Source organism: Vombatus ursinus, unplaced genomic scaffold (genome assembly GCF_900497805.2).
Source record: "Vombatus ursinus unplaced genomic scaffold, bare-nosed wombat genome assembly UNPS02014816.1, whole genome shotgun sequence".
Lineage (NCBI taxonomy): Eukaryota > Metazoa > Chordata > Mammalia > Diprotodontia > Vombatidae > Vombatus > Vombatus ursinus.
The window spans coordinates 24,828,374-24,850,567 of NW_020954594.1; the positions used below are offsets into that span (position 1 = coordinate 24,828,374).

Consider the following 22,194-nt stretch of genomic DNA (forward strand, 5'->3'; position numbering starts at 1 on the left):
TTGAAATGCTTGATTATTTTTTGATAACTTGAGTTTTCCTTTAAAAAAATGACACTGGCATATCAGTAAAATTCTTTCTTTCATTAGAATTAACTGAATAATCTTTTGTTTTTTTCTTTCTTCCTTTCTAGAGATCCCAAACTCTGTGACGTTAATGGAAAATCAGCCATGCATTATGTATCACAAATAAAAAGTTCAAAGAAGCAGCAATTACTGGACATACTGATGACTTCTTTACCCAAACCAGGTAAGCATTCATCCTTTATCCTTTATGTTAACTTTAAAAAAAAAGAAATCTGCTTAAAAAACTTTTTATGAACTTTTGCCACATATCTAATGAACTTATTTTAGTAAATCAAATAATATCAGTGATATTTATTGAATACCTACTGTATGCAAGATGTTGCAATGAGCCTATGATGGATACAGAGAAACACAGGATAAGGTCCTTGTTCTCAAGGAGATTAGCATCAGAGAGACAACAGATCATATGAAGAACTATATTTACAGTTTTTGGAGCACAAATTGCCCCCTCTATGGAAAGTGGTCCAACTCCTGAGTTCTTTATCATTTCTACATTTCTGAATCCCTTGCCTAAGTTCACAGAGCTAAAGCTTATTCTGCCCATACTCTGACCTCTAGCCCTGAAACCTTCTTGTAAAGAATCCAGTACCTTGTCCAGTTTACCAAGTAGGAACAGATTCTCCTTATGATGTGGGCAACAGGAAACACAGCTTCAGTGAGGCCAAACTAGGACAGCAGCTGTGTCGTATACTGTACTCTACTAGCAATACAAGACAACACCTGAAATATCACAGTGTAGTTCATAATTGCCAAGTAAATTATATAGTATTGGTTTCAGTTCAAAAGAAGGAATAATCTCTGTGGGTTAGAGTCATCTGAGGCTTCATCAAAGAGACGGAATATGAGTTAGGCCTTTAAGGATAAGAAGGACTTGCATGGGCAGAGAGAAAGGAGGAAGGCATTTACATAACAGGGAACGATGAGAAGAAAGGCAAGGTGGAGGGCTGGCTCCAAAGGCATGGAGGAGGCAGCATGGTGTAACATAGTACTGTCCCCAGAGGCAGGAGTTTTGTATCCAAGTTGCATTTTTCTCTGATGCTTTGCTTATAGATGTTCTTGAGTCATTTTCTTCTTCTGGATTTGTCCTGAGCTTCCTTGTTGCCATAATAACTCTTTATGGTTGGATTCTTTTTTTTTTTTTTCTCATTCTTCCAGCCTATTTCTTGACTTTGGGCTTTATGTTGAAGCTGAGTTCTGTGCCTTTCTGAGGGGAAAGTCTGGGCTGAACTTCTATCCTCTTGAGTTCTTTTTCTGCTGATTTCACAACTTAGAATGGGGAACTTTAAACTTTTCCGTCTCCCAAAGTGATGCAATCCAGGGCAAAATCTACTCACTGCCTTCTTGTTCTTAGCCCTGAAAATTCTTGACCCAGGTTTGGGACTGTCAGCTTGTCATTGGTTAGAAGTTTCAGTAGACAGCTACTGGACTTAGCCACTTGGAGACTCTGCAGGTTCAGAACAACTGAATTTTAAGCTCCCTCTTGGTCTGGGATGGTTATTCCACTGCAGGCTTCAACCTGGGCAGGAATATAGAACTGAGTCCCTGCTCTGCTCCTGTGGTTAGAGTCACATAGCTGCTCTGTTTCTTAACTTGTTCCTTGCTCAGTTTGCAGTTAGGGCACATGATTCTTTTTCTAACCCCCTTGGTGTAAGTCCCCTCCTCAGTCTACCCTAAATATATGACTTGGAGCTAGATAGTAGATGACAGAACTGCCAGATGGTGTATGTCCTCGAACCCTACACTAGTTCAGGAATCCCCTGGAATCTCTTTCTATCCTGTGGCCAGTCTCAGCCCTCTTTCATGCATGATGCTCCTGGCTGATCCCATCCGCACTGTTCACATTCTCCCCCTGTCTGTCTCCATAGACTTTCCTGGGCTGGGAAAATGACTCACTGTGACTTTTTCTTGGATTTTTCAATCAGAATTTGTTCTGGTTTTCTAGATCTTTGTAGAGGAAGAGTGATGAAGGACCTAGGCTGTACTGCTTACTGCTCCACCATCTTGACTTCACCTTATATTTTTGTCAAAGTCTGCATATATAGATGTGAGATTTTTTAAATTTTCATTATTCTGTTCAAAAATTATACTAATAGTTTCCCTAATGCTGAACCATCCTTGCCATACTGGCAATAAACCCAATTTAGTTCTAATTATTTAATTTGGGCTCTAATTAGCCTCTGATAACATTGTAGTTCTCTTTGTTTGATTTATTCCTACATGATTTTGTTATCACAATTATATTTGTCTCCTAGAAGGAATTTGGTAGAATTCCTTTTTTCTCAAATTTTAATAACTGTTTATGTGACATAGGAATTATTTGGTCTTTATACATTTTTTAGAGTTCAATTGTAAATCTGGTTCAGGAATTGTTTCTCCCTTCCCCACCTCCCTACCTTATCTTTATGAGAGTGAAGAATAGTGGGACAAATTGTGAAAGACTGGCAGCATCTGAGAGGATGAGTCCCTCTGTTTTTGCCCCAAGTTCTTAGACCCTTCAACTCCTCCTCCCTACACTTAGGCACCCCTGACCCACATTTCTGAGGTCCTTTGATAACCTTCCTCTTTCTGAAATGTTTTGGGCAAATCACTGATACCAAACTTTTTGAAGTTCTTTTGGAGATATTCCTTCTGCATGCCATGGATGACGGAAATTGGGAGACTGACAGGAATGTTTTTTTTGCTGCAAAAGTCTGTGCCTTGCCTAAGGCTTATTGGACTGAAGGCAAAGATTGCTTTATATTTATTACTCCCTATGCCTCCGCAAAGCTTGGCTGTGAGATTTCTGTATAAACAGGATTTTATTTTTTTTTAAATGAGCCACTAGAACAGAGAGGAGAAAATTATCTCAAGGGTATTTATTCAGAGCAAAAGAAAGTAAGGCATAGCAAGAGGAAGCACTGCCCATATTAGACTAATTGTTTTAGAAAAAGGACAATACCCTTGGTAGTCTGGCTGTTTTTTACATCTTCAATTCAACAGACATTTCTTAAGTGTCTGCTGAGTGCCAGGCACTGTGTTAAGTACTGGGGATATAAATAAGAAAAAGAAAGACAGTACCTTTCCTCAAGGAGCTTACAATCTAAAGAGGGAAGACTACACACAATAGGGGCATCTTGTTCCGTGGAGTTGAGACCAAGTAGAGCTGCAGATGGAAAGTGGAGTAAGCTGGAAAATACAAATCCTGCCCTCTATAAAGGAAAGTTTTGGGAAGAGTTTAGTGCTTCACCCTCTTGCCCTCTAATTGTATGGGAGATTCCATTAGCTAAATTGTCTGTGACCTCTCCTTGGTCTGAATGGTGCACCTCTAAATTTCTGTACCCTGGGGCAAAGCCCTATTTGCCTTTTCCTAGTTCCAACTCTGTTATCTGTCCTTCAAGATGTAGCTTATATCCTATTTCTTTCATACCTCCCATAATTTCCCTAGCCCTCTCTGATCTTGCTATTTTTTGAATTTCCATAGTACTTATAGTTAATAGCATATTATTTAGCACTTAATTGTGTTTTGTCTTGAACTATCATCTAATTATTTGAAGTTTATTCATTCTGTCTCTTTAACTGGATTGTAAGGTCCTTGTGGGCAGAAAATCGAGGTTCTACTTCTATTGTATTTCTTTCCTCAAAGAGCCTGATATAGAACTGGAGTCACAGCCTGGCATGCAAGAAGTATTTTTTTTAGGTGACATAGTAAATAAAGAGCTGAGCTTAGAGTTAGGAAGACCTGAGTTTGAATACTTCCTCAGACATTTAATAGTTCACTGATGATGAACAAGTCATTTAACTTCTCTCAGCAAAAGTTTCCTCATCTGGAAATGGGGATAAATAATGGCACCTACTTCAAAGAGTTTTCGTGAGAATCAAATAAGATAATATTTGTAAAGTACTTCACAAACCTTAAAGCACTATATAAATATTAGCTTTTATTCCTCAGAGTCCCAAAACTCAGTTTTCCTCAGTTTATGTCAGCTGTTATTTCTAGTCCTTTCTAGTCACAGCTCACCTTCTAGAACCATCTCCTATGTTCCTATGCCCTCTCCCACCCTGCCCCTGTTTCTGTGAATCCTGGTGTGTGGATACTACAGATCCTTCAAGCTTCCAAACTTGTCCATCACATTTCAAGGACTATGGGGAAATGGTGTTGATTTAGCTGTAAGAAGTACCTCCTGTGAGGCAGCTAGAGACATCAAAAAATTTTTAAATTAAAAATAAATAAAATTTTAAAATGTTAATATGCTCTTCATTGGCAGAAAGACATCCTGAATCCTTGCTTGACATTTGTTACGATGCAGATCCTTCTGAATCTGAAATGCTGATGACTGCCAAAAGCCAAAACATCATCTTGCAAAGCATTAGCAGCAGCGAGGTAAGGTGTTGCATTAAAAACAAACATCCATAACTGAGCTAATTTAAAATGTGAATGGAAAAGCAAATTAGAGATTGGATCCCAAAGCTTAATACATCAGGAAAGGTTCCTAATAATTCAGCAGTGGAGAAACTAATCTGAGTCACAACAAAAACACTGGGAAAAGAACCAAAGCTTTTGGTGGTTCAGTCCCAGATCATTAACTATTGTCTTATTTTTTTAATAAGTCAAATCTCTATGTCTAAAAATTCACATAGTCCATTTTCTGTGTGAGGGTGTTGAGTCAAATGAATATTAGAGAATAATAACGTAGTATCTCAGTGTGCTATTATGAAAACAAAAAATGACCATTCTCAAATTGTCAGTCATAAAGTTCTACCTGGCCCATTATTGGAGTAACAGCTTCCTATCAGCTCCTTGGCCATTATTTCAAAGCGTTATCCAAAATTTCTGGCATAAATGACTCTCTGACATCAAACATACCACCATAATTTCTCTCCTTATCACACAGCAGCATTGCCCAACTGGAATTGGCCACTTGGGTCCTGGGGGGCAGCTGCTACTACTCACAGATTGTTGTCCATCCTTTGTTCTGGAAAAGGACCAATGACATCAGGAGAGTGATGTCTTGACTTGCAAGTGAATTGGATTTAAGTGTGGCAGGGCTGTGCAAAGTCATCAGCCTCACTCTCTCCTCCAGCATCATTGGAGTCCAGTGGCAAGACATAGGTCAGGACTACTAGTGATGACCTAGGATGCAGTGGGAGACCTTGGCTTTTTGAGCTAAGGTCTTTCTCAGGTCTCAGTCTGTCTGAGGTGACACTCATTCAGTGATTAAAGGCTAGGTAAGAATTGAGGCAAAAGATGGTCTGGTTTGCCTTCACGAAAGAATCAGTCTGGGAAGGGAAGACCCTCAGAGTTTCTGGCCAGAATTTGACCAAAACAGAGAAATTATAGCTCAATTTTTGACAATTAAAAAAATTATATTCACAGAGTTGATTCATTTAAAAGCTTTTAAGTAGTTTGTGTTGGTCTGATTCCTATAAGTTAGACCACTTCATCAGATTTTACTTTGTAAATACTAATTATTATAATTGCAAAGTAATCCTTTTTTGTTCCAATTTTGGGCATAAAAATTTCATAGTAGACTCAGTAAAATGTGTATGGTTTCATTTTTTTCAGTATTGCTCTGAGGGGAAATGAAGGTCATAAGTTGATATCCAGTGATCAAATGAAAATACATTTACTTTTCCAAAAGTTTCATCTGACAAAAAGCTGACCTAGTAGGGTCACAAAATTTGCATCTAAAAGAAAACCTTTGATCCCATGACAATCCATTTATATGCTTAGTACCTCAAATTGAGGTCTAAATCATTAAAAAATTTAGGATAAAATTTTTACCATTAAATTACCATAATCCAGTGAAAATGTAGATTTACTAAGGTTAAATGAATTATTGACTGAGGCCATGGGTTAAGAGTTTGCCAGATAATGGTAGACTTTTCAAAGCACAGTGAAAGGACATGGTAGTGGTTTGGGGGTATATGAAACTGGAGGAATTAGAATCAGGAGACTGGGGTTCTGGTCCCAGTCTATTCACTAACATTTTGAACTTGGACAAGTCTAATCTCTCATAAGGCTATTGTGAGGATCAGATTAAAGAAGGAATGTGAAAATGTTTTGAAAATAAACACAGAATATTATTATAGTTAAACCTTTATGAATTAAAAAAATGGACTAGATATTTTTTATTTCATTAAACATTATTTATTATATTCATTAAACATTATTTCCCTATACTTTGTGACATAATTAAATTTCAATACTTAAAAAATCCACTGATTCATCATTGAATCAAAGAAGTTTGGAATTTCTGATATGGAATAGACCTCAGGAGTTTTCTAGTCTAATTCATTCCTAAAAAAGTATGAAAAACCTACAACATACTCCATAATCTTTGCTTAATGACCTCTTAATGAGGAGAAACCCATTATTTCCAGAGATTGCTTAGTTTTCTTTTGGATAGCTATGTTTGTTAGGAAGTTTTTCCTTTTAGTAGGCCTAAATCTGTCTCTTTTTCAGTATGGGTATTCTCCCTCCATTAATGCATATTTCAACCTCTTAATTGATGGTCTTTAAAGAGATGGTCTTGCTTTGGCCAAAGGTATTCATCACCTGTTGAAGAGCCTCTTGGAAGTTGGTTGGGCTGGTCTTTAGATGAAAGACAAATTTTTCATCCTTGGGCTCATGTGCTTGAAGCCTTTCCCGGTTTTCATAATTGAATCAAAAACAAAGAAAGGAAACAATCATAAATCCTGTCTGTGGAAATTACTAGATGAAACATCAAAACCTTGGGAAAGGGGTGAGGTGAAGGAAGTTTACTGTTTGAGGGGACTCTTAGGCAGAAAATACCATCTGGACTTAGGGCAGTGACTTTTATGAAGCTCTTCCCTTTAAACAGATGGCTAGCCCAGAATAGAAAAGCATCTTGACTCTGAAGACTTTTATGGAATCACTTTAATTACTATGTAGAACTGTTGTTGTTCAAGGGGTTGAGAAGAGAGTAAAGAAATTAGTAATCATTTCACTAATAGCAATTTTTAAAAGGAGTTTTACGAATGGGAAAAAATACCATTAAGAAAATATTCTTGGGGCAGCTAGGTGGTGCAGTGAATAGAGCACCAGCCCGGAAGTCAGAAGAACCTGAGTTCAAATCCGGCCTCAGACCAAACATTTGACACTTAACTAGTTGTGTGACCCTGGGCAAGTCACTTAACCCCAATTGCCTAAAAAAAAAAAAAACTCTTTCTTTAGAAGAGCCCAGAGTACTTCCTATATACAATGCTGCTCTGATTAGTCTGGTTTTTTATTTCATATGAGAGGCAGTATGGTATAGTAGATACAGAGCCAGCCTCAGAGCCTGGAGACCTGGATTCAAATCTGCCTCTGACGTGTAATTTGTGCCCCTGAACACTTAACTCCTGGTGTTCTAGGCATGTTTTTAAGATTCTAAGTTGCAGAGAAGGTGCTGACGTGCTTTGGTGGAAGGAATTTGATATATTGATGAAATCACTAGTGCAGCCCTAATTCTCATTTGTTAGACCAGTGGTGTCAAGCTCAAATAGAAACAGGGGCCACTAAACCATATGTAAGGATCCCTGCAGGGCCACCTATTACCTTAGAAAATCATGTATTAATATTACCTGTGCTTTATTGTTGTTTTTATTTATTTTGTTAAATATTTCCCAATTACATTTTAATCTGGTTCTCACACTTGAAAAGGTTGCAGGTCATGTGTTAGAGGATAAACCTGAATTCCAGAGAAGTTCTGTGATGATTTGTTTTGGTCAGATATTAAATCATACTTAAATCTGTTAGGAATCTGTCTAGCGCTGACTACCAGTCATTAGGTCTGAAGCTACCAGAACAGCTATTTATAACTGAGCCCAGAAGGTGAGGGGAGAGGAGGGAAATTGCTAACTAAACAACTTAGAAGTGCTTTCTCAGGGAGATGATTTTAAAAAAAAATCTGACACTTACGAATTTCTCACTGAAGGAAGCAAATGGATCTCATAGAACTGCCCACTTAAATCTCACTCATGGCAGCTAAGCAGCCCATATGCTGTAGAAATAAAATAGAAAATACTAATTTCAATGTGTCTGGGTGATTTTAGCACTGATCTCAATTCTTGCTTATGTGATTATATCACAGCTAGCAATCAATGTTTGCTCCAGGACAGTTGGACCCTTGACCAGTATTGTATCATTGAATCTAGAGTATCTGCTTAAGTTTGAAAGCTTAGTCCAGAGAAAAATCTACAAGTTCCATTCATCCAGTAAAAGAAAAAAAGTAAAAATAAAGCTTATTTTTTATAAATTTTCAGGAGTCTGACCAAGATGAAGATTTCAGTCATTCTACATGGACCAGTGAAGATGAAAGCCCATGTGAGGATGTACAGGATTATGGGAATAAGACAAAAGGTACGCTACCTACAAAATCATAGATAATAGAGTTATAACCAGATGTTAGAGATTATCTAACCCCTTCATTTTCTAGCTGAGGAAACTGGGGCCAGGTAAGGCTAAGGTCAAACAGGTAGAATCAGGATTTGAATGAAGATCCTTAATGTCTAGCACTTTCCATTACTCATTTTCAATCCATCCTCACATCCATGGGGAATCAGTGTACCTCATCACTGTCCCTCTCCCCCAAAATGAGATCTTTCCTTTCACCTTCCTCTCTATTTCATCCCACATAGATTCAGGCAGTAATTCTCTATTCTATATCTCTTATGCCTCATCACAAATTCTTTCTTTCTTTTTTTTCCCCAAATTCTAATCTGACCATCTAGTCTCCTGATCCTTTCCTAGTGGAATACAAATTGTCATCTTATTCATTCATCTTTTTTTATTATTATTTATGTTGTCCTGGGCCGTTTTCAAATGTACCCTGCTCACTCCAGTCCTCAAAAAAATTTAATGCAATCCACAAACTATGACCTCTATCTTTTACCATCAGTTCATCTGTAAACTTCTGGATAAGCTACTTATTCCAGGAGCTTCAAATTCTTCTTAGAACATCTTTCTTCCACTTCTACCACTTCAGACAAATTGCCTCCATTTATATCCCCAAAAGCACACGTTTTTAAGTAGATTCCTTTCTATTTCGTCATATTCATTCAGTATCTTCTTCACCACTTTCACTTGGTCTGGGCCCTAACCAAGCGCAAAAATTAATCTAAGCTCATTTAAAACCATTAGGATCATTGGTTTTGAAATGAGCTAAGTAGAATAAGGAAATCCCCTGACTAAGTAAAATCATAATAACTTTCAAAACCAAATTCTCAAAGCTTGCATGTCTTATAAGGAACTTCTCAGGGGTAAATTGCCCAATTTAGAGATAATATTTATTATTCATTAACAGCCCCCTTTTCGATGTGTTGTTACTTCATTTGGTTTTCAACAGGTAAATAGTCACACATAGGTCATAATGTGTAAAATATCTTTATAAAATCTTTTCTGTTGGACTTTTAAGTTCTGAAGATTTTAAATGTTTATTTTTTAAACTTTAATAAAAGATGACCTTTATCTAGGGCTTTAAAGTTTACAAAGCACTTTACATATCTAAGCTCATTTGATCTTCCCAGCAACTCTGAGAGGTAGGTACTAAATGTTTTATTTTTCCCCATTGTATAGCTGAGGAAACTGAGGCTCAAGAGAAGCTAAGTGATTTGGTAGGGTGGAGGAGTTAATAAATGCCAGACACTGGATTTGAACCTACATCTCTCTTGATTTCAAGCCCAGTCCTCTTTCTATGATACCATGGTGCCTCTTGAGTAACTTAGATTTTGGGCTAGGTAGGAAGATCAGCATTTGAGTTCCCAGTTTTACCACTTACTAATTGTGTACTCACACAATTACAATTAACTTTGCTGATGCCCAGTTTCCTTGTCTGTAAGATAGGAAAAGGTCTCAATGATTGGGCAAATTCCCAAGTTGAGAGTAAAGACAGCCCATCTGCAGCAGATAACTTGGTGTCTGAGTTGGGAGGAGAGAAATTGTGAGCTGGCGTCAGGGTGTCTAGAGCACCAAGACCAAAGGCCAATGGAAAGATTGGTTGCCAGAGTAAGAATTCAGGTCCGAGGAGTCTTGTTCAATCAGAAGGCCAAAATGTAGGGTGTGTAGGGGAGCTAAATGACCCTCCAAAGCATTCATCTTTTCATTAAAGCTATTTGTGTTCCCTGTTTATGATCATTTTCATGCCAACATAATCATGGGTGGGGTCTGGCAAGCCTCCTTATGACTCTGGCCATGGTTTCAGTCACTAATAATACTTTGCCTGTCTGTGGCCTGCTGACTTCACAGAGTGGCAAAACAAAACACAACACAACATAACACATAAAGACACTCTGCAAACTACTGATCAGAATAGAAGCTACACTTTTTGTCCTACTGAGGCTGGCATGAAACCTAAGGCTGTTCTAGTACTCAGATTATCTTTTGTCAAAAGGACATATTCCCAACCAAGTGGAAGAATTAAGAACTCATCTAAGTACCAATTATTCTCTCCCGTAAACTTTAGTGCCAGGTGCAAACTGGCCCTTGTCCTGTTCTTCCTGCACAACGCTCCATCTCTCATCTCTGTGTCTTTGTATTGGCAGTGTTCCATGTGATGCTTCCACATCTCCACCTCCACCTCCTTTAAGACTCAAGTCAAGGTCACCTTCTGCTTGTGGCCTTCACTGGCCCTTAGTAAAGCTGCTCATGCCTTTCCCACCCAAAGTCACCTTGCATCTCTTTTATATATGTTACTATTTGTCCATGTTCTTCCTCTGTTTGAAGGAAAGTTCCTTGAGGGCAGTGACTGTTTCACTTTCATCTTTGGATTCCCTAGCATGTTGCTTAGTACACAGTAGGCACTTAATATTAAGATGCTTGTTGATTGATTCTTTGATTGACTTTGTGTGGGAAAGGGGATCTCCTAAAATTAACTCAGCATGATTTTATTTTTTTTGTGACCTAGAACTATGATTTCAACAGTATGGAGTAACTCATTATGAGGCACTCTCTGCGTGAAATCTCCCTGCACAGATGCAGATAAGCAGGTGTGAATGTAATTTAGGATTAGAGTACTGACAGGGTCATTGAGAAGTCAATCACTTGCCCATGGTCAGACAGTACATGGCAGTCAGGTGTTCAGCCTAGGTCTTCTTAATTTCCAGGTTGGCTCTAACTACTATGCATACTACCTCTTGTCAGTCTGTGAAGTTGACATGACTTGGGAAGACGCGAAAGTGGAATTACAGTATCTCAGAAAGAAAAGAAAAAGGAACAAAGAAAGGAAAAAAAACCTAGCTAGCCAAGCTGCTTCTTTAGGACATGACAAACAGGAAGAGAAAGTGGGGCATTCAGGAAAGGTCAGGATATCTATTAATTCCAGATTTTCTCCCCAGTGTCTAGATTGAGGCATCCAGTCATAAACTGCAGACAGTTACTGGGGCAAGTCCATGAACTTAAAGGTTACCCTTAGGTCACTTAGATTAGGCTGACTTTAATAGTTAGACAGCATTTTCCTGGGCCTGAGAGCATACAATTTGTGGGAAAAGGAGGAGAGTAAAGGTACTTCACTTCAAACCACAGGAAAAGGACATTTTAAAAATGGAAGTAGCTAAACTGGCTCATGTACCCCTCTTAAATTCCATTTTATTAAATTAAGCCCAACATTCTATCTTTTTTTGAGGCAATCAGGGTTAAGAGACTTGACCAGGGTCACACAGCTAGTAAGTATCTGAGGCTGGATTTGAACCCAGGTCCTTCTGACTTCAGAGCTGGTGCTCTATCCACTCTGCTACCTGACTGCCCCAAGGCCAACATTTTAGCTTATTTTTGGATCCTGACATTGTCATCCAGTGTGTTGGCTATCCATCTCAGATTTATGCCATTTACTAATTTCATGAGTGTGCCATTTATGCTTTCATCCAAGTCATTGGTAAAAATGACACAGAAATCATCCTTAGTACAGAGCATCGCTAGAGGCTGCATCACTAGAGGCTCTGGAAGAAACTTACATATAAGAAAAGCTGAAGTCCTGGAAACTTAGACATACTTGGACATGCAACTTATGCCTCCAGCATTCTCAGATCAGTCAGTCAATTGACAGACATTCATTATGTGCCAGCAACTGTGCTAGTATCTGAGGATTCAGATAAATAAAAGTTCTTACCTTTAGGGACCTTTCATTCTACTGGAGAAACAACATGTACCTATAAAGTTTATACAAAATGAATTCAAGGTGATTAATTATTGATGGGGAGACACTAGCCACTACGGGGAGCAGAAAAGGGCATGTAGAAAGTAGCATTTGAGCTGAACTTCAAAATAAACTGGGGATTCTAAGAGGCAGAGGTGAGCAGGGAGTATGTTCCGGGCATGAGGGGTGGACTGTTCAAAAGCTTAAAGATCATAGATGGAGTGTGTGCCGGTCCAAACCGCGCACTCTCTTTCAGCCAGATCAGCCAACCAGGGTCATACTCACTGGTCCTCGGAGGCCACCCGGATTTACCAGAGACGAGCCGACCAGGGGGTGCAAAAACCTGAACTTTATTCAATGATCATCACAGCAAGGCCAGGCAGGAAACTACACGCGCACAAGCAGGAGCAAAAGCCGACTCCGCCCCCCATCCCTGCAGTTCTTTTAAGTCTTCCACGTCCCTCCTCCTCAGCCCGCCCATAGTGACTTGTCGTAGGATCAAATATCAGAAGGGGATGTCTAGCATAGTGCCCAGACAAAGGGAGCATACGTGGCACAGGAAGTGGGGCCTAGATATTTGGAAGGAGGCATGGGGGATCAGTGCATAGACAAAGGAGAATGTACGTGAAGCAGGAAGTCGGGTACAGATATCGGGGGGAGGTGTCTGGGGTCAGTGCTATACCTAGGGAGCATACGTGACTCAGGAAGTCAGGTTTGGTCACAAGAAGGAGGTGTCTGGGGTCAGTGTAGTACCTAAAGAAGGAGGCTAGACAGAGAGAGCTTGTTCTTTGCCGTCCCCCTCCCAAGTGGCACAGTCCCTGCCTCAGGAGTACGTGCTCTGGCTACTTCCTTGTACCCCGCTTCCTCCCCAGCCTGTCACAGCTCCACATAGCACCACTCCAGTCTCGGGAGCGTGAGCTCCGGTTACCTCTCTGAATCCAGATTCCATCCCAGTACGCCACAACTCCACCCAGCACCGCCTCTGCCTCAGGAGTAAGAGCTCCGGTCACTTCCTAATACCCAGTTCCCGTCCCATGTTGGCACAACTCCGACTTGGCAGTAGCTAGCACCAGACAATCCCTCACAGAGTGTCCTTTGTTATCAAGGTAGACCCAACATAACTCAATTGATTGACCACCAAATAGAGACTCAGCTCATTGATTATTAAGGTATAATCATCTCTCCTTAGAGTCTTTCCCTGTGATCTTCCACCCCATTTCACTCTCTAAATCCCTGATATTGAATCCCTGACTGCCTAAGGGGAAACTACCTTCCTCTTTAACCTTCACTGTCCATTCTATAATCCCCATCCCCCTCAACCCTACTTCTCCAAAGACCTCTCTACCCTCCCTTTCCATTGTGCCCTTTGGAATTCTCACTCACTCATAATGAACAATGTCCACTTGTTTTAGATCTTTCCTCCTTGTCCTCTTGTGCTCCTGTTTTCTGGCTCTCAGAGAGAACTGGTTGTTTCCTATCTGCCCTTGACACCATATCCTTCACTGTACTCTCTAGTACTGGTTGCACCTTCTCTCATACCTTCAAACACACAGGTCCAGGACAAGGGATTAGCAATACACCTTGCACCATATTGCTATTTCTAGACTTTCCCTCTGCCACCATCAAGCAACCATTCCTCTAAGGTTCACTTTATCCAAATTTATCATTCAATCCAGATTTAGGTTAAAATTTATCTACTAACCCCAGGTTATTCTCCCTCTTTTCACAAGGAATTCAACACCTGTCTTTCAGTCTTTTTTTGATACCACAATTGTTACTCTTAGATGAAGGGACCTTAATGTATATGTGCATTTTCCCTTAATTACCTTTACCTCTCAGTTCCTCAATCTACTCAACTCTCATGACCTTCTCCTCTTCCTCCTCTCCATCTCAGTGATACACAGGGATGATTATATCTCTGAACTCTCCATCATACACATTCTTGCACATATTCTATTTTCATGATCAAGAATTCTGAAATTACTTTATCTGATCAATACATTCTATTATTTTGTTATTTACTCCTTCTAAACCATTCTTCATCCTCAGTATGACCTTCAATACCTCTAGCCTCCAGCAATTTCTGCTCTGGTTTCACTGTCCTCCTTTCCCACTCTCAACCCTTTAGTTGACCTACACTATACTCTAACCTTGATTCTCTTACTCCCTTGTCCTCTCTCCACTTACTTTTTGCCATACTATGCATTATTTCCAATTTTCTTATTAGCTCCTACTAACATACTACTGAATGGAGATAAAAAAAAGTTATGCAACCACATGCTGACTAGGACCATGACAGATTTATGTTTTCTAATCTTAACTGGACCCTCACTGTAGTCCCAGTTCCAAATCCCTTTTCCAAATATTTTCTCTCCTGAAATCTTGCAACCAAATCCTCCTCCATTTGCGCAGCTGAAGGCCTTTTCTTATACTTTGCTGAGAAAATGAAGGCCATTCACTTGAACTCCTTCTTCTACATCTTCATCTCACAACTCCTTGACTTTATCATCCACTTTCTACTCCTTTACTCCAATGTCTGTTGACATATAGCCCCTTTCCTTGTTAATACCAGCTCCTCTAAATCTACCCTTTATCCCATCCTCCCCCCGTCTTCTTCAGACAATTGCGCTCATTCTCATCCTCTATCTCTGTCTATCTTTTGGTACTTTGTCTGCTGCCTATAAAAAGGGTCAAGTCTCCCCCACCCTTAAAAAGCCCTATCTAAACCTTAGCATCCCCACAAACTATCATTCTATATCTCCTCCCTTTGTAAACCTCGAATTTTCTGTCTCCTCTCATTGTTTTCACTGCCTCTCACCTCGCCTTCTAAGCCTTCTATAATCTGGTTTTCTACCTTATTACTCAACAGAAGTAACCTTTCCAAAGTCACCAATGATCTCTTACTGCCCAAATCCAATGGCTTTTTCTCAATCTTCATTGTTCTTGACCTCTCTGCAGCATTTGACACATCTCCTTCTGGAAATGCTCTCCTTTCTGGAGCTTTGTGACACTCTTTTCTCTTGGTTCTTCTCCTGCAGTCTGGTAGATCTTCCTCTCTCTCCTTTGTTGGATCATCATCCAGATCCTGTCCTCTTACTATGAGTGTACTACAAGGTTCTACCCTTAGCCCCTTTTTCTTCTCTCTCTCTATACTCTCACTCTTGGTGATCTATTCAGCTCATATGGATTTAATTATTTTCGTTATCCTGATGGTTTCCAGATCTACATTTCCATTTGAGTTTCGGTCCTATATCACCAACTGCCTACTGGACATTTCAAACTATATGTTGGAGGCATTTCAAATGCATCATGACCAAAACTTAACTCATTAACTTTTTCCACAAACTAACCCTCTTCCAAACATCTCTCTCTGCCAAGGGTGTCACCAAATTTTAATCATCAAAGTTTGTAACCTCTGTGTCATCCTGGATTCCTCACCCTCACTCATGCTATGAATCCACTTAGTTGCTAATTCTTGTTTCTATGTCCACATTTCTTGTGTTTGTCTCTTCCCTCCACTCACTTGGCCACCACTTTCATCACATCTTACTTGGACTATTACTGAGGGCTCAAATTACCAAGGTAGTCATGTGAGTAAAGAGAATGGGACAGATGTTGTGAAGGTAGAATTGACAAGATTTTGTTGAATATGAAGGGTGAGGGAGAGAGAGGGGTCAAGGGTCAAGGCTCTGAGATTTCAGACTTGGGTAATTGGAAAGATAATGGTACTTTAAGAAAAATTAGAGAAGTTCAGAAGAGGGACAAGTTTGGGAGAGAAAGAAAATGTGTTCTGTTTTGGACATGTTGAATTTGAAGTGTCTGTAGGGCTTCCAATTAAAAAATATTCAATAGGCAGTTGGGTATGTGAGAATGTCTAGGGCTAGATATATAGATCCAGGAACCATGAGAGATGATAATGGAACCCATGGGAGCTGATAAGGTCACCATGAGAATGTGGGGCCAGGACGGAGTCTTGGAATACATCCGATTAAGGGGCATGATCTGGATGATGATCCAGCAAAAGAGACTGAAGAATGGTCAGACAGGTAAAAGAAAAATGAAGAGAGAAAAGTGACACAAAGTTCTAGAAAGGTGAGCATATCCAGAAGGTGGCCAGCAGTGTCAAATGCTTCAGAGAGGTCAAGAAGAATGAAAATTGGGAAAAGGCCTTCAAATTTGGCAGATTCCTGTGAATCTTGTCCCCTACTTGATTTACTGGACCCAGGTATTTTCCCTCACTCTCCCTTATCTCACACCCTGACAAGACCTCTGCATTCAGATTCCTTGTCCTATTTCCCATTTATACTTCCTCTATTACCCTTTTTTGGATGTATTAATCCAGCTCCTCTCTCCTGCTTTAGTTCTTCCCCCATAGTTTTCTGGGTACCACTTGGTCCTCAGAAAAATATTGCATGCACATGAGTAGCAAATGCCCTGAGCTATCCCATGGTGGCACAGCCTTAGCTCACTCATGGTGCTCCACACCACTTGCTATAGGAGCTATTTGGTAGAGTATTGAAGGAGTAGAGGAGGGAGGTTAGAGAGGAGTCATATAAACTGAACTAATAATACCCTGTGTGCAATGGTGCATTGATCTTTAAATGTCACTGACAGATTGCTTTTTTCACACTTAAAACTGGTAAGATTTGCAAACATAAGTTAGTGAGCCATAAATATCTCTTTACATAAATATCTATTTATAGCTCTATAGGTTAAAATGAATAGATGAACTCTTACTTGTGTAAGAAGTATATCTCATTAATTACTCAAGAAGTACTCATCTCATTAATACATATATACTGTATAGTCTATGAGTTACTAGTCTTGGAACTTAGTATCATGAAAATGGAGATTTTATCTTAATTTTTTCTGAATTCCATAAAACACTAAAAAAAGAGAAAATATTACTATAAGCAAACAGAATAGAAAAATAGGATTTTATATGAAGATATAAATCTCTATTATGTATAACTTGCTTTTTAAACAAGTACATAATTTTAGTTACTTTCAAGTTGTTGTTCTTCTCTGTGCTTCCTTTAGAACTTCCTTATGATATCTTCTGGGCATTAAAAAATGTTTTGGTGACTTTTTTTATTTTCTTCTTTTTTTTTCTCTTTGATAACACCTCACCAAATAAGAAAAGAAAAACACGATCTTCGTAATAAATAAGTATAGTTAAGTAAAACAGATCCATACATTTGCCATGTCCAAAAATGTGTGTATCAAAGAATGAATGTTTCAAATTAGCTGTCCAAGAGACATCTCATACTTAATAAACTAAAACAGAACTCATTAATTTTCTCTCCAAATCCACCCCGCCCCCAAACTTCCCTATTTCTGTCAACAGTAGCACCACCTTTTCAATTTCTGAGGTTTGTAACCTCTGTGTTATTTTTGACTCCTCACTCTCCTTCTTCCCACATGTTCATTCAGTTGCCAATTCATGCCTTTTCTATTTCTACAATATCTCTCAGCACTGACTGCTTATTTTTATTCACACAGCTACCACCTTAGTTCAGGCTTTCATCACCTCTCACCTAACTTATAGCAAAAGTCTTCTAATTGATTTCCCTTCCTCAAGTCTCTCCCCATTCCAGCCCATCTTCCATACTGCTGCCAAAGTGAATTTCCTTAAGTGTGTATCATTCCCCCAATCAATAAACTCCTAAGCAATAAAATAAAAATTCTTCTCTCCAGCTTTTAAAGCCCTTCACAATAAGGCTCAGACTATCTTTCCAGTCCTATTTTACCTTACTCTCTTTCGACATCCTTGTCTTCCCAAACTGGCCTTCTTTCTGTTCTTCACACTTAAGGGTCAGTCTCCTATCTCTATGCTTTTGCAGGGTCCATCTTCCATGCCTGGAATACACTCCTCACTTTTGCTTCTTAGAATTCCTCTCTTCCTTCAGGGTACAGCTCAAATATCACCTTCCATAGGAGGACTGTCTTGATCTCCACACCAGCTAGTGTATTTTCTCTAAAACTACCTCTTGTTTAATGAGCTTTATTTTATTTTTATATTTATTCTATTCTGTTTTTATTATTTTATATTTTATCATATTATTTTATATTTATTCTGTTTATATTTATTCTATATATACTGACACATATACTTGTTGTTTCTCTCCATTGAATGTTAACTCTTTGAGAGAAAGTTTAAGATCTCTCTCAGTTTAGGGGGTACTCACAGTGGCAAAATTACAGATGCTTGAAGTATTGAAGAATCAATATTTAGTGATAAACCCCTGGAAAGGCAAAAAATTTGAACTATTTTTATAATAATGTTATTACTAGATAAACATCCTTTTTGTGTTGCAAAATATTAGAAATATAAATAAACTTGAAATACTTTATTTGAATAATGAGAAAAGTAGAAACTAGGTGAGGCTTTTTTCATGGCATCACCTTACAACTTTCGATTTGAAAAAAATAGTACCTACCTTTACTATTTGACTCTAAAGGAAAAAATTCCTTTTGGAAATGAACTGCTGATTTTTTTAAAGTACTCTGTTCTTCTAAGTGTTCAGATAGAATGAGTATGGTGGTGCAGACCTGTAGTTCCTGCTCCTGAGGAGGCTAAGGATGGTGGATCATTTGAACTTGGAAGCTTGAATTACAGTGGGGATAAAACCTATTGGGCATCTGCACTAAGTCCAATGCCAATGTGGCAAATCAGGCAATTAATAAACATTTATTACGGTGAGCTCCTTAGACTGGAGTGCCACAGGGCTGCTTAGGAAGGAGCAGCTCAAAGGCCCGTGTCGGAAAAAACAGAACAGGTTGATGCTTCTGTGCCAATTAGTATTGGGATCTAGCCCATGAGTGTCCATAGGGAGATGTGGTCACCAAAAATATGTTTCCTTGAGGGCAGAGAATTTTTTCTTTTTGTTTTTGTATCCCTGGTGCCTGGCACAATGCTTTGCCCACAGAATCATAGATTTACAACTAGAAAGGACCACAGAAGTTATGAAGTTTAATAAATATTTGTTAGATTGTTGAAGTTTTAAAAAAAAATCTAATGCCTTTAAGTGAGAATGATAGTTATAACTCAATAACTGAAACAATAAATCAGTGCAGCTTATTCATATAATTGTTCCAGTAAGCAGAGATAGCCAGAGAACATATGTGGGGTAGATAAGTGACTGAGATTAAGAAACAAGCCTGAAGCTTGGGACTCAAATCAAAATGAAACAGCAATTCTCAGATACTGAGGAAATTCTCTATATACAGTAGTTTTGTTTTTTTTTTTTAAACTGAAACTCACATCTTCAGGACTTGGGAATTCACTTTTTTTCTATTCCAGCACAAATTCTGAAGGTAGTCCTTTAAGCCATTTAGAATATATAATAACATAGTCAGAATTTTTCTTTAAATCAACAACACATTGTCTAATGGCAATACTGTTATGCTATATGAAGAAAGATTAATTTGAATAATCAAGAATATAATATTTTCCTATGTCTTTTCCCCCATTGCCATTGTGTTTCTGTAGATGATGAAATTATTATTACTTTTCAAAGAGAAGACAACACTCCCCAAGAAATGAGCCAAGTCGACAATGATTTTGAAGCACACAAGTAAGGAATACTTTTTGGAATGTTAAATGGAATTTGCTAGTCACCTTGTTATAATGATAGTTTTGTTTCATATCAAGTTGCATTTTTAGTTGTGTGACATATAATATTAGATTCAGGGTTTCCATGGCAGCAGTTACAAATCTTCTCTCACTTCAAGTCATTACCCTACCCACCCTTCTCAGCAGATGACCTCTTTTCCTTTATTGTCCATTGGAAGTCTCTCCTCCATACCTTTTGGAGTTATAACAAAAAGTTTGTTTCTTATCATCCTCTATTCCTTTCCTTTTATTTCAAAGGATGATATAAGCCTCCTCCTTTTAAAACATCTTTTGTTGTTATTTAGTTGTTTTTCAGTTTGTGGTTGACTTTTCATGACCTCTTTTGGGGTTTTCTTGGCAAAGATATGGGAGTGGTTTGCCATTTCCTTCTCCAGCTCATTTTGCAGATGAGGAAACTGAGGCCCACAGGGTTATGTGACTTGCTCAGGGACACACAGCTAGTAAATGTCTGAAGCCAGATTTAAACTCAAGTCCTCCTGACTCCAGGTCTAGTGTTCTATCCACCAAGCCACCTAGTTGCCCCATTTTTATTTTATTTTTTTTCATTCCTATGATATTTGTTGAAAAGATTATTTAAAAATTTTTTTTTAGTTTTCAACATTCATTTTTATAAGATTTTGAGTTCCAATTTTTTTCTCTCTTCCTCTCTCCTCTCCCCGCTCCCCAAGACAGCACGAAATCTGATATAGGTTATACATGTACAATTATATTAAACATTTTTCCACATTAGTCATGTTGTGAAAGAAGAATCAGAACAAAAGAGAAAAACCATGAGAAAGAAAAAAGACAGAGAGAGAAAATAGTATGCTCTGATCTTCATTCAGACTCCATAGTGCTTTGTCTAGGTGTGGATAGCATTTTCCATCATGAGTCTTTTGGAATTGTCTTAGATCATTGTATTGCTGAGAAGAGCTAAGTCTATCAAAGTTGATCATTACACAATGTTGCTGTTACTGTGTACAATGTTCTTCTCACTCAGCATCAGTTCATGCAAGTCTCTCCAGGTTTTTTCTGAAACCCGCCTACTCATCATTTCTTCTACATTTCTTTACATTCATATACCACAACTTGTTTAGCCATTCCCCAACATTCCCCCATTCCTTCCATCTAAAAACATCTAACCTATCCATTTATGCTCTTGATCTCATCTCTTCTTGCATTCTCCAGGTCCCTACCCCATCAGTCATTCATTCTCACACTCTGATCTCTCCCTATCTTCTAACTCCTGCTCACTAACTGCAAGTATATTCTGATCTATTCCCTCCTGAAAATACACACACACACACACACACACACACACACACACACACACACACACAGATTTCACTGATTCTGCTACCCCTCAGGCTATAATCCTATGTCCCTGTTCCCCTTCCCCCTTTATGGCTACACTTCCAGAAGTCACAATCTGCATTTCCCACCTCCACTTTCTCACTATCTAGACCTAGGCTTTCATTAATCCCTGCAATCTGGCTTCCTACTGTTCATCTAAAAGTGCTCATTCTAGGGTTGCTGGTGTCTTCCTACTTAACAAATCAAAATTTTCTCATTTCTCTCCTGCCTCAATCTTTTTGGAGTACTTGACACTGTTAAGCAGCCCTCCCTTGGCACTGCTTTGTCCTACTTCCCCTCCCACTTCTTTGAGCTACTATTTTCAGTCTTCTTCATTGGTCTTCTTTCTGCTCCCCATTTCCCTTGGTGGTACCATCATCCTCCTAGTCACCTAGGATCAAAAATCTCAGAATTGACCTTAATCCTTTCCTTTCCCTGACCTTAGTCCTCTTCTCTATCCTGTGCTACCCTCACATCTAACAATTGGTCAAAACCTATTGATTTTACCTTCATTCTTTATTCAAGACCCACCATATTCCACTCAAATTTACTTTTCCAACATTATTTCATTGTGATCCCTTCACCATACTTTACATTCCATCATAATTTGACTCCTTCTTCTTACCTGGTTTTGTCCCACTCTCCTCTCTATGCCTTTGTGCATATAATCCCCCACTCTTCAAAGGATTCCCTGCTTATTTCTGCCAGTTGACATTTTCCTTATTTCTTTTAAAATTTATTTTTATTTTTAAAAATTTTTAAATTTTATTTATTTTTAACATTCTTTTCTTTTTAAATTTTGAGTTCCAAATTCTCTCCCTCTCACCCACTCCCACTCTCACCCACTGAGAAGGTAAGCAATATAATATCCATTATACATGTGAAATCATGCAAAACATATTTCCATTTTAGCCATATTTCACAAAAAAGCAAGAAAAATAAAGTGAGAAAATTATACTTCAATTTGCACTCAGAGTCATCAATTCTCTCTCTAGGGGTAGATAGCATTTTTCATTTTGAGTCTTGGAATTA

At 38.6% G+C, this 22,194-nt stretch overlaps 1 protein-coding gene across 1 annotated transcript in view; it reads left to right on the top strand.

Annotated features, from left to right (window-relative positions):
- Window positions 1-225: 225 nt before the first annotated feature.
- The window catches only part of MAP3K19 (mitogen-activated protein kinase kinase kinase 19), a 50,749-nt gene continuing 28,780 nt past the window's right edge, over window positions 226-22,194 (top strand). Inside the window, exons 1-4 of the mRNA XM_027835671.1 lie at window positions 226-247; window positions 4,329-4,444; window positions 8,329-8,425; window positions 19,687-19,771. Of these exons, the coding sequence (XP_027691472.1) occupies window positions 226-247; window positions 4,329-4,444; window positions 8,329-8,425; window positions 19,687-19,771 (320 nt within the window). The remainder of the gene's footprint in view (window positions 248-4,328; window positions 4,445-8,328; window positions 8,426-19,686; window positions 19,772-22,194) is intronic.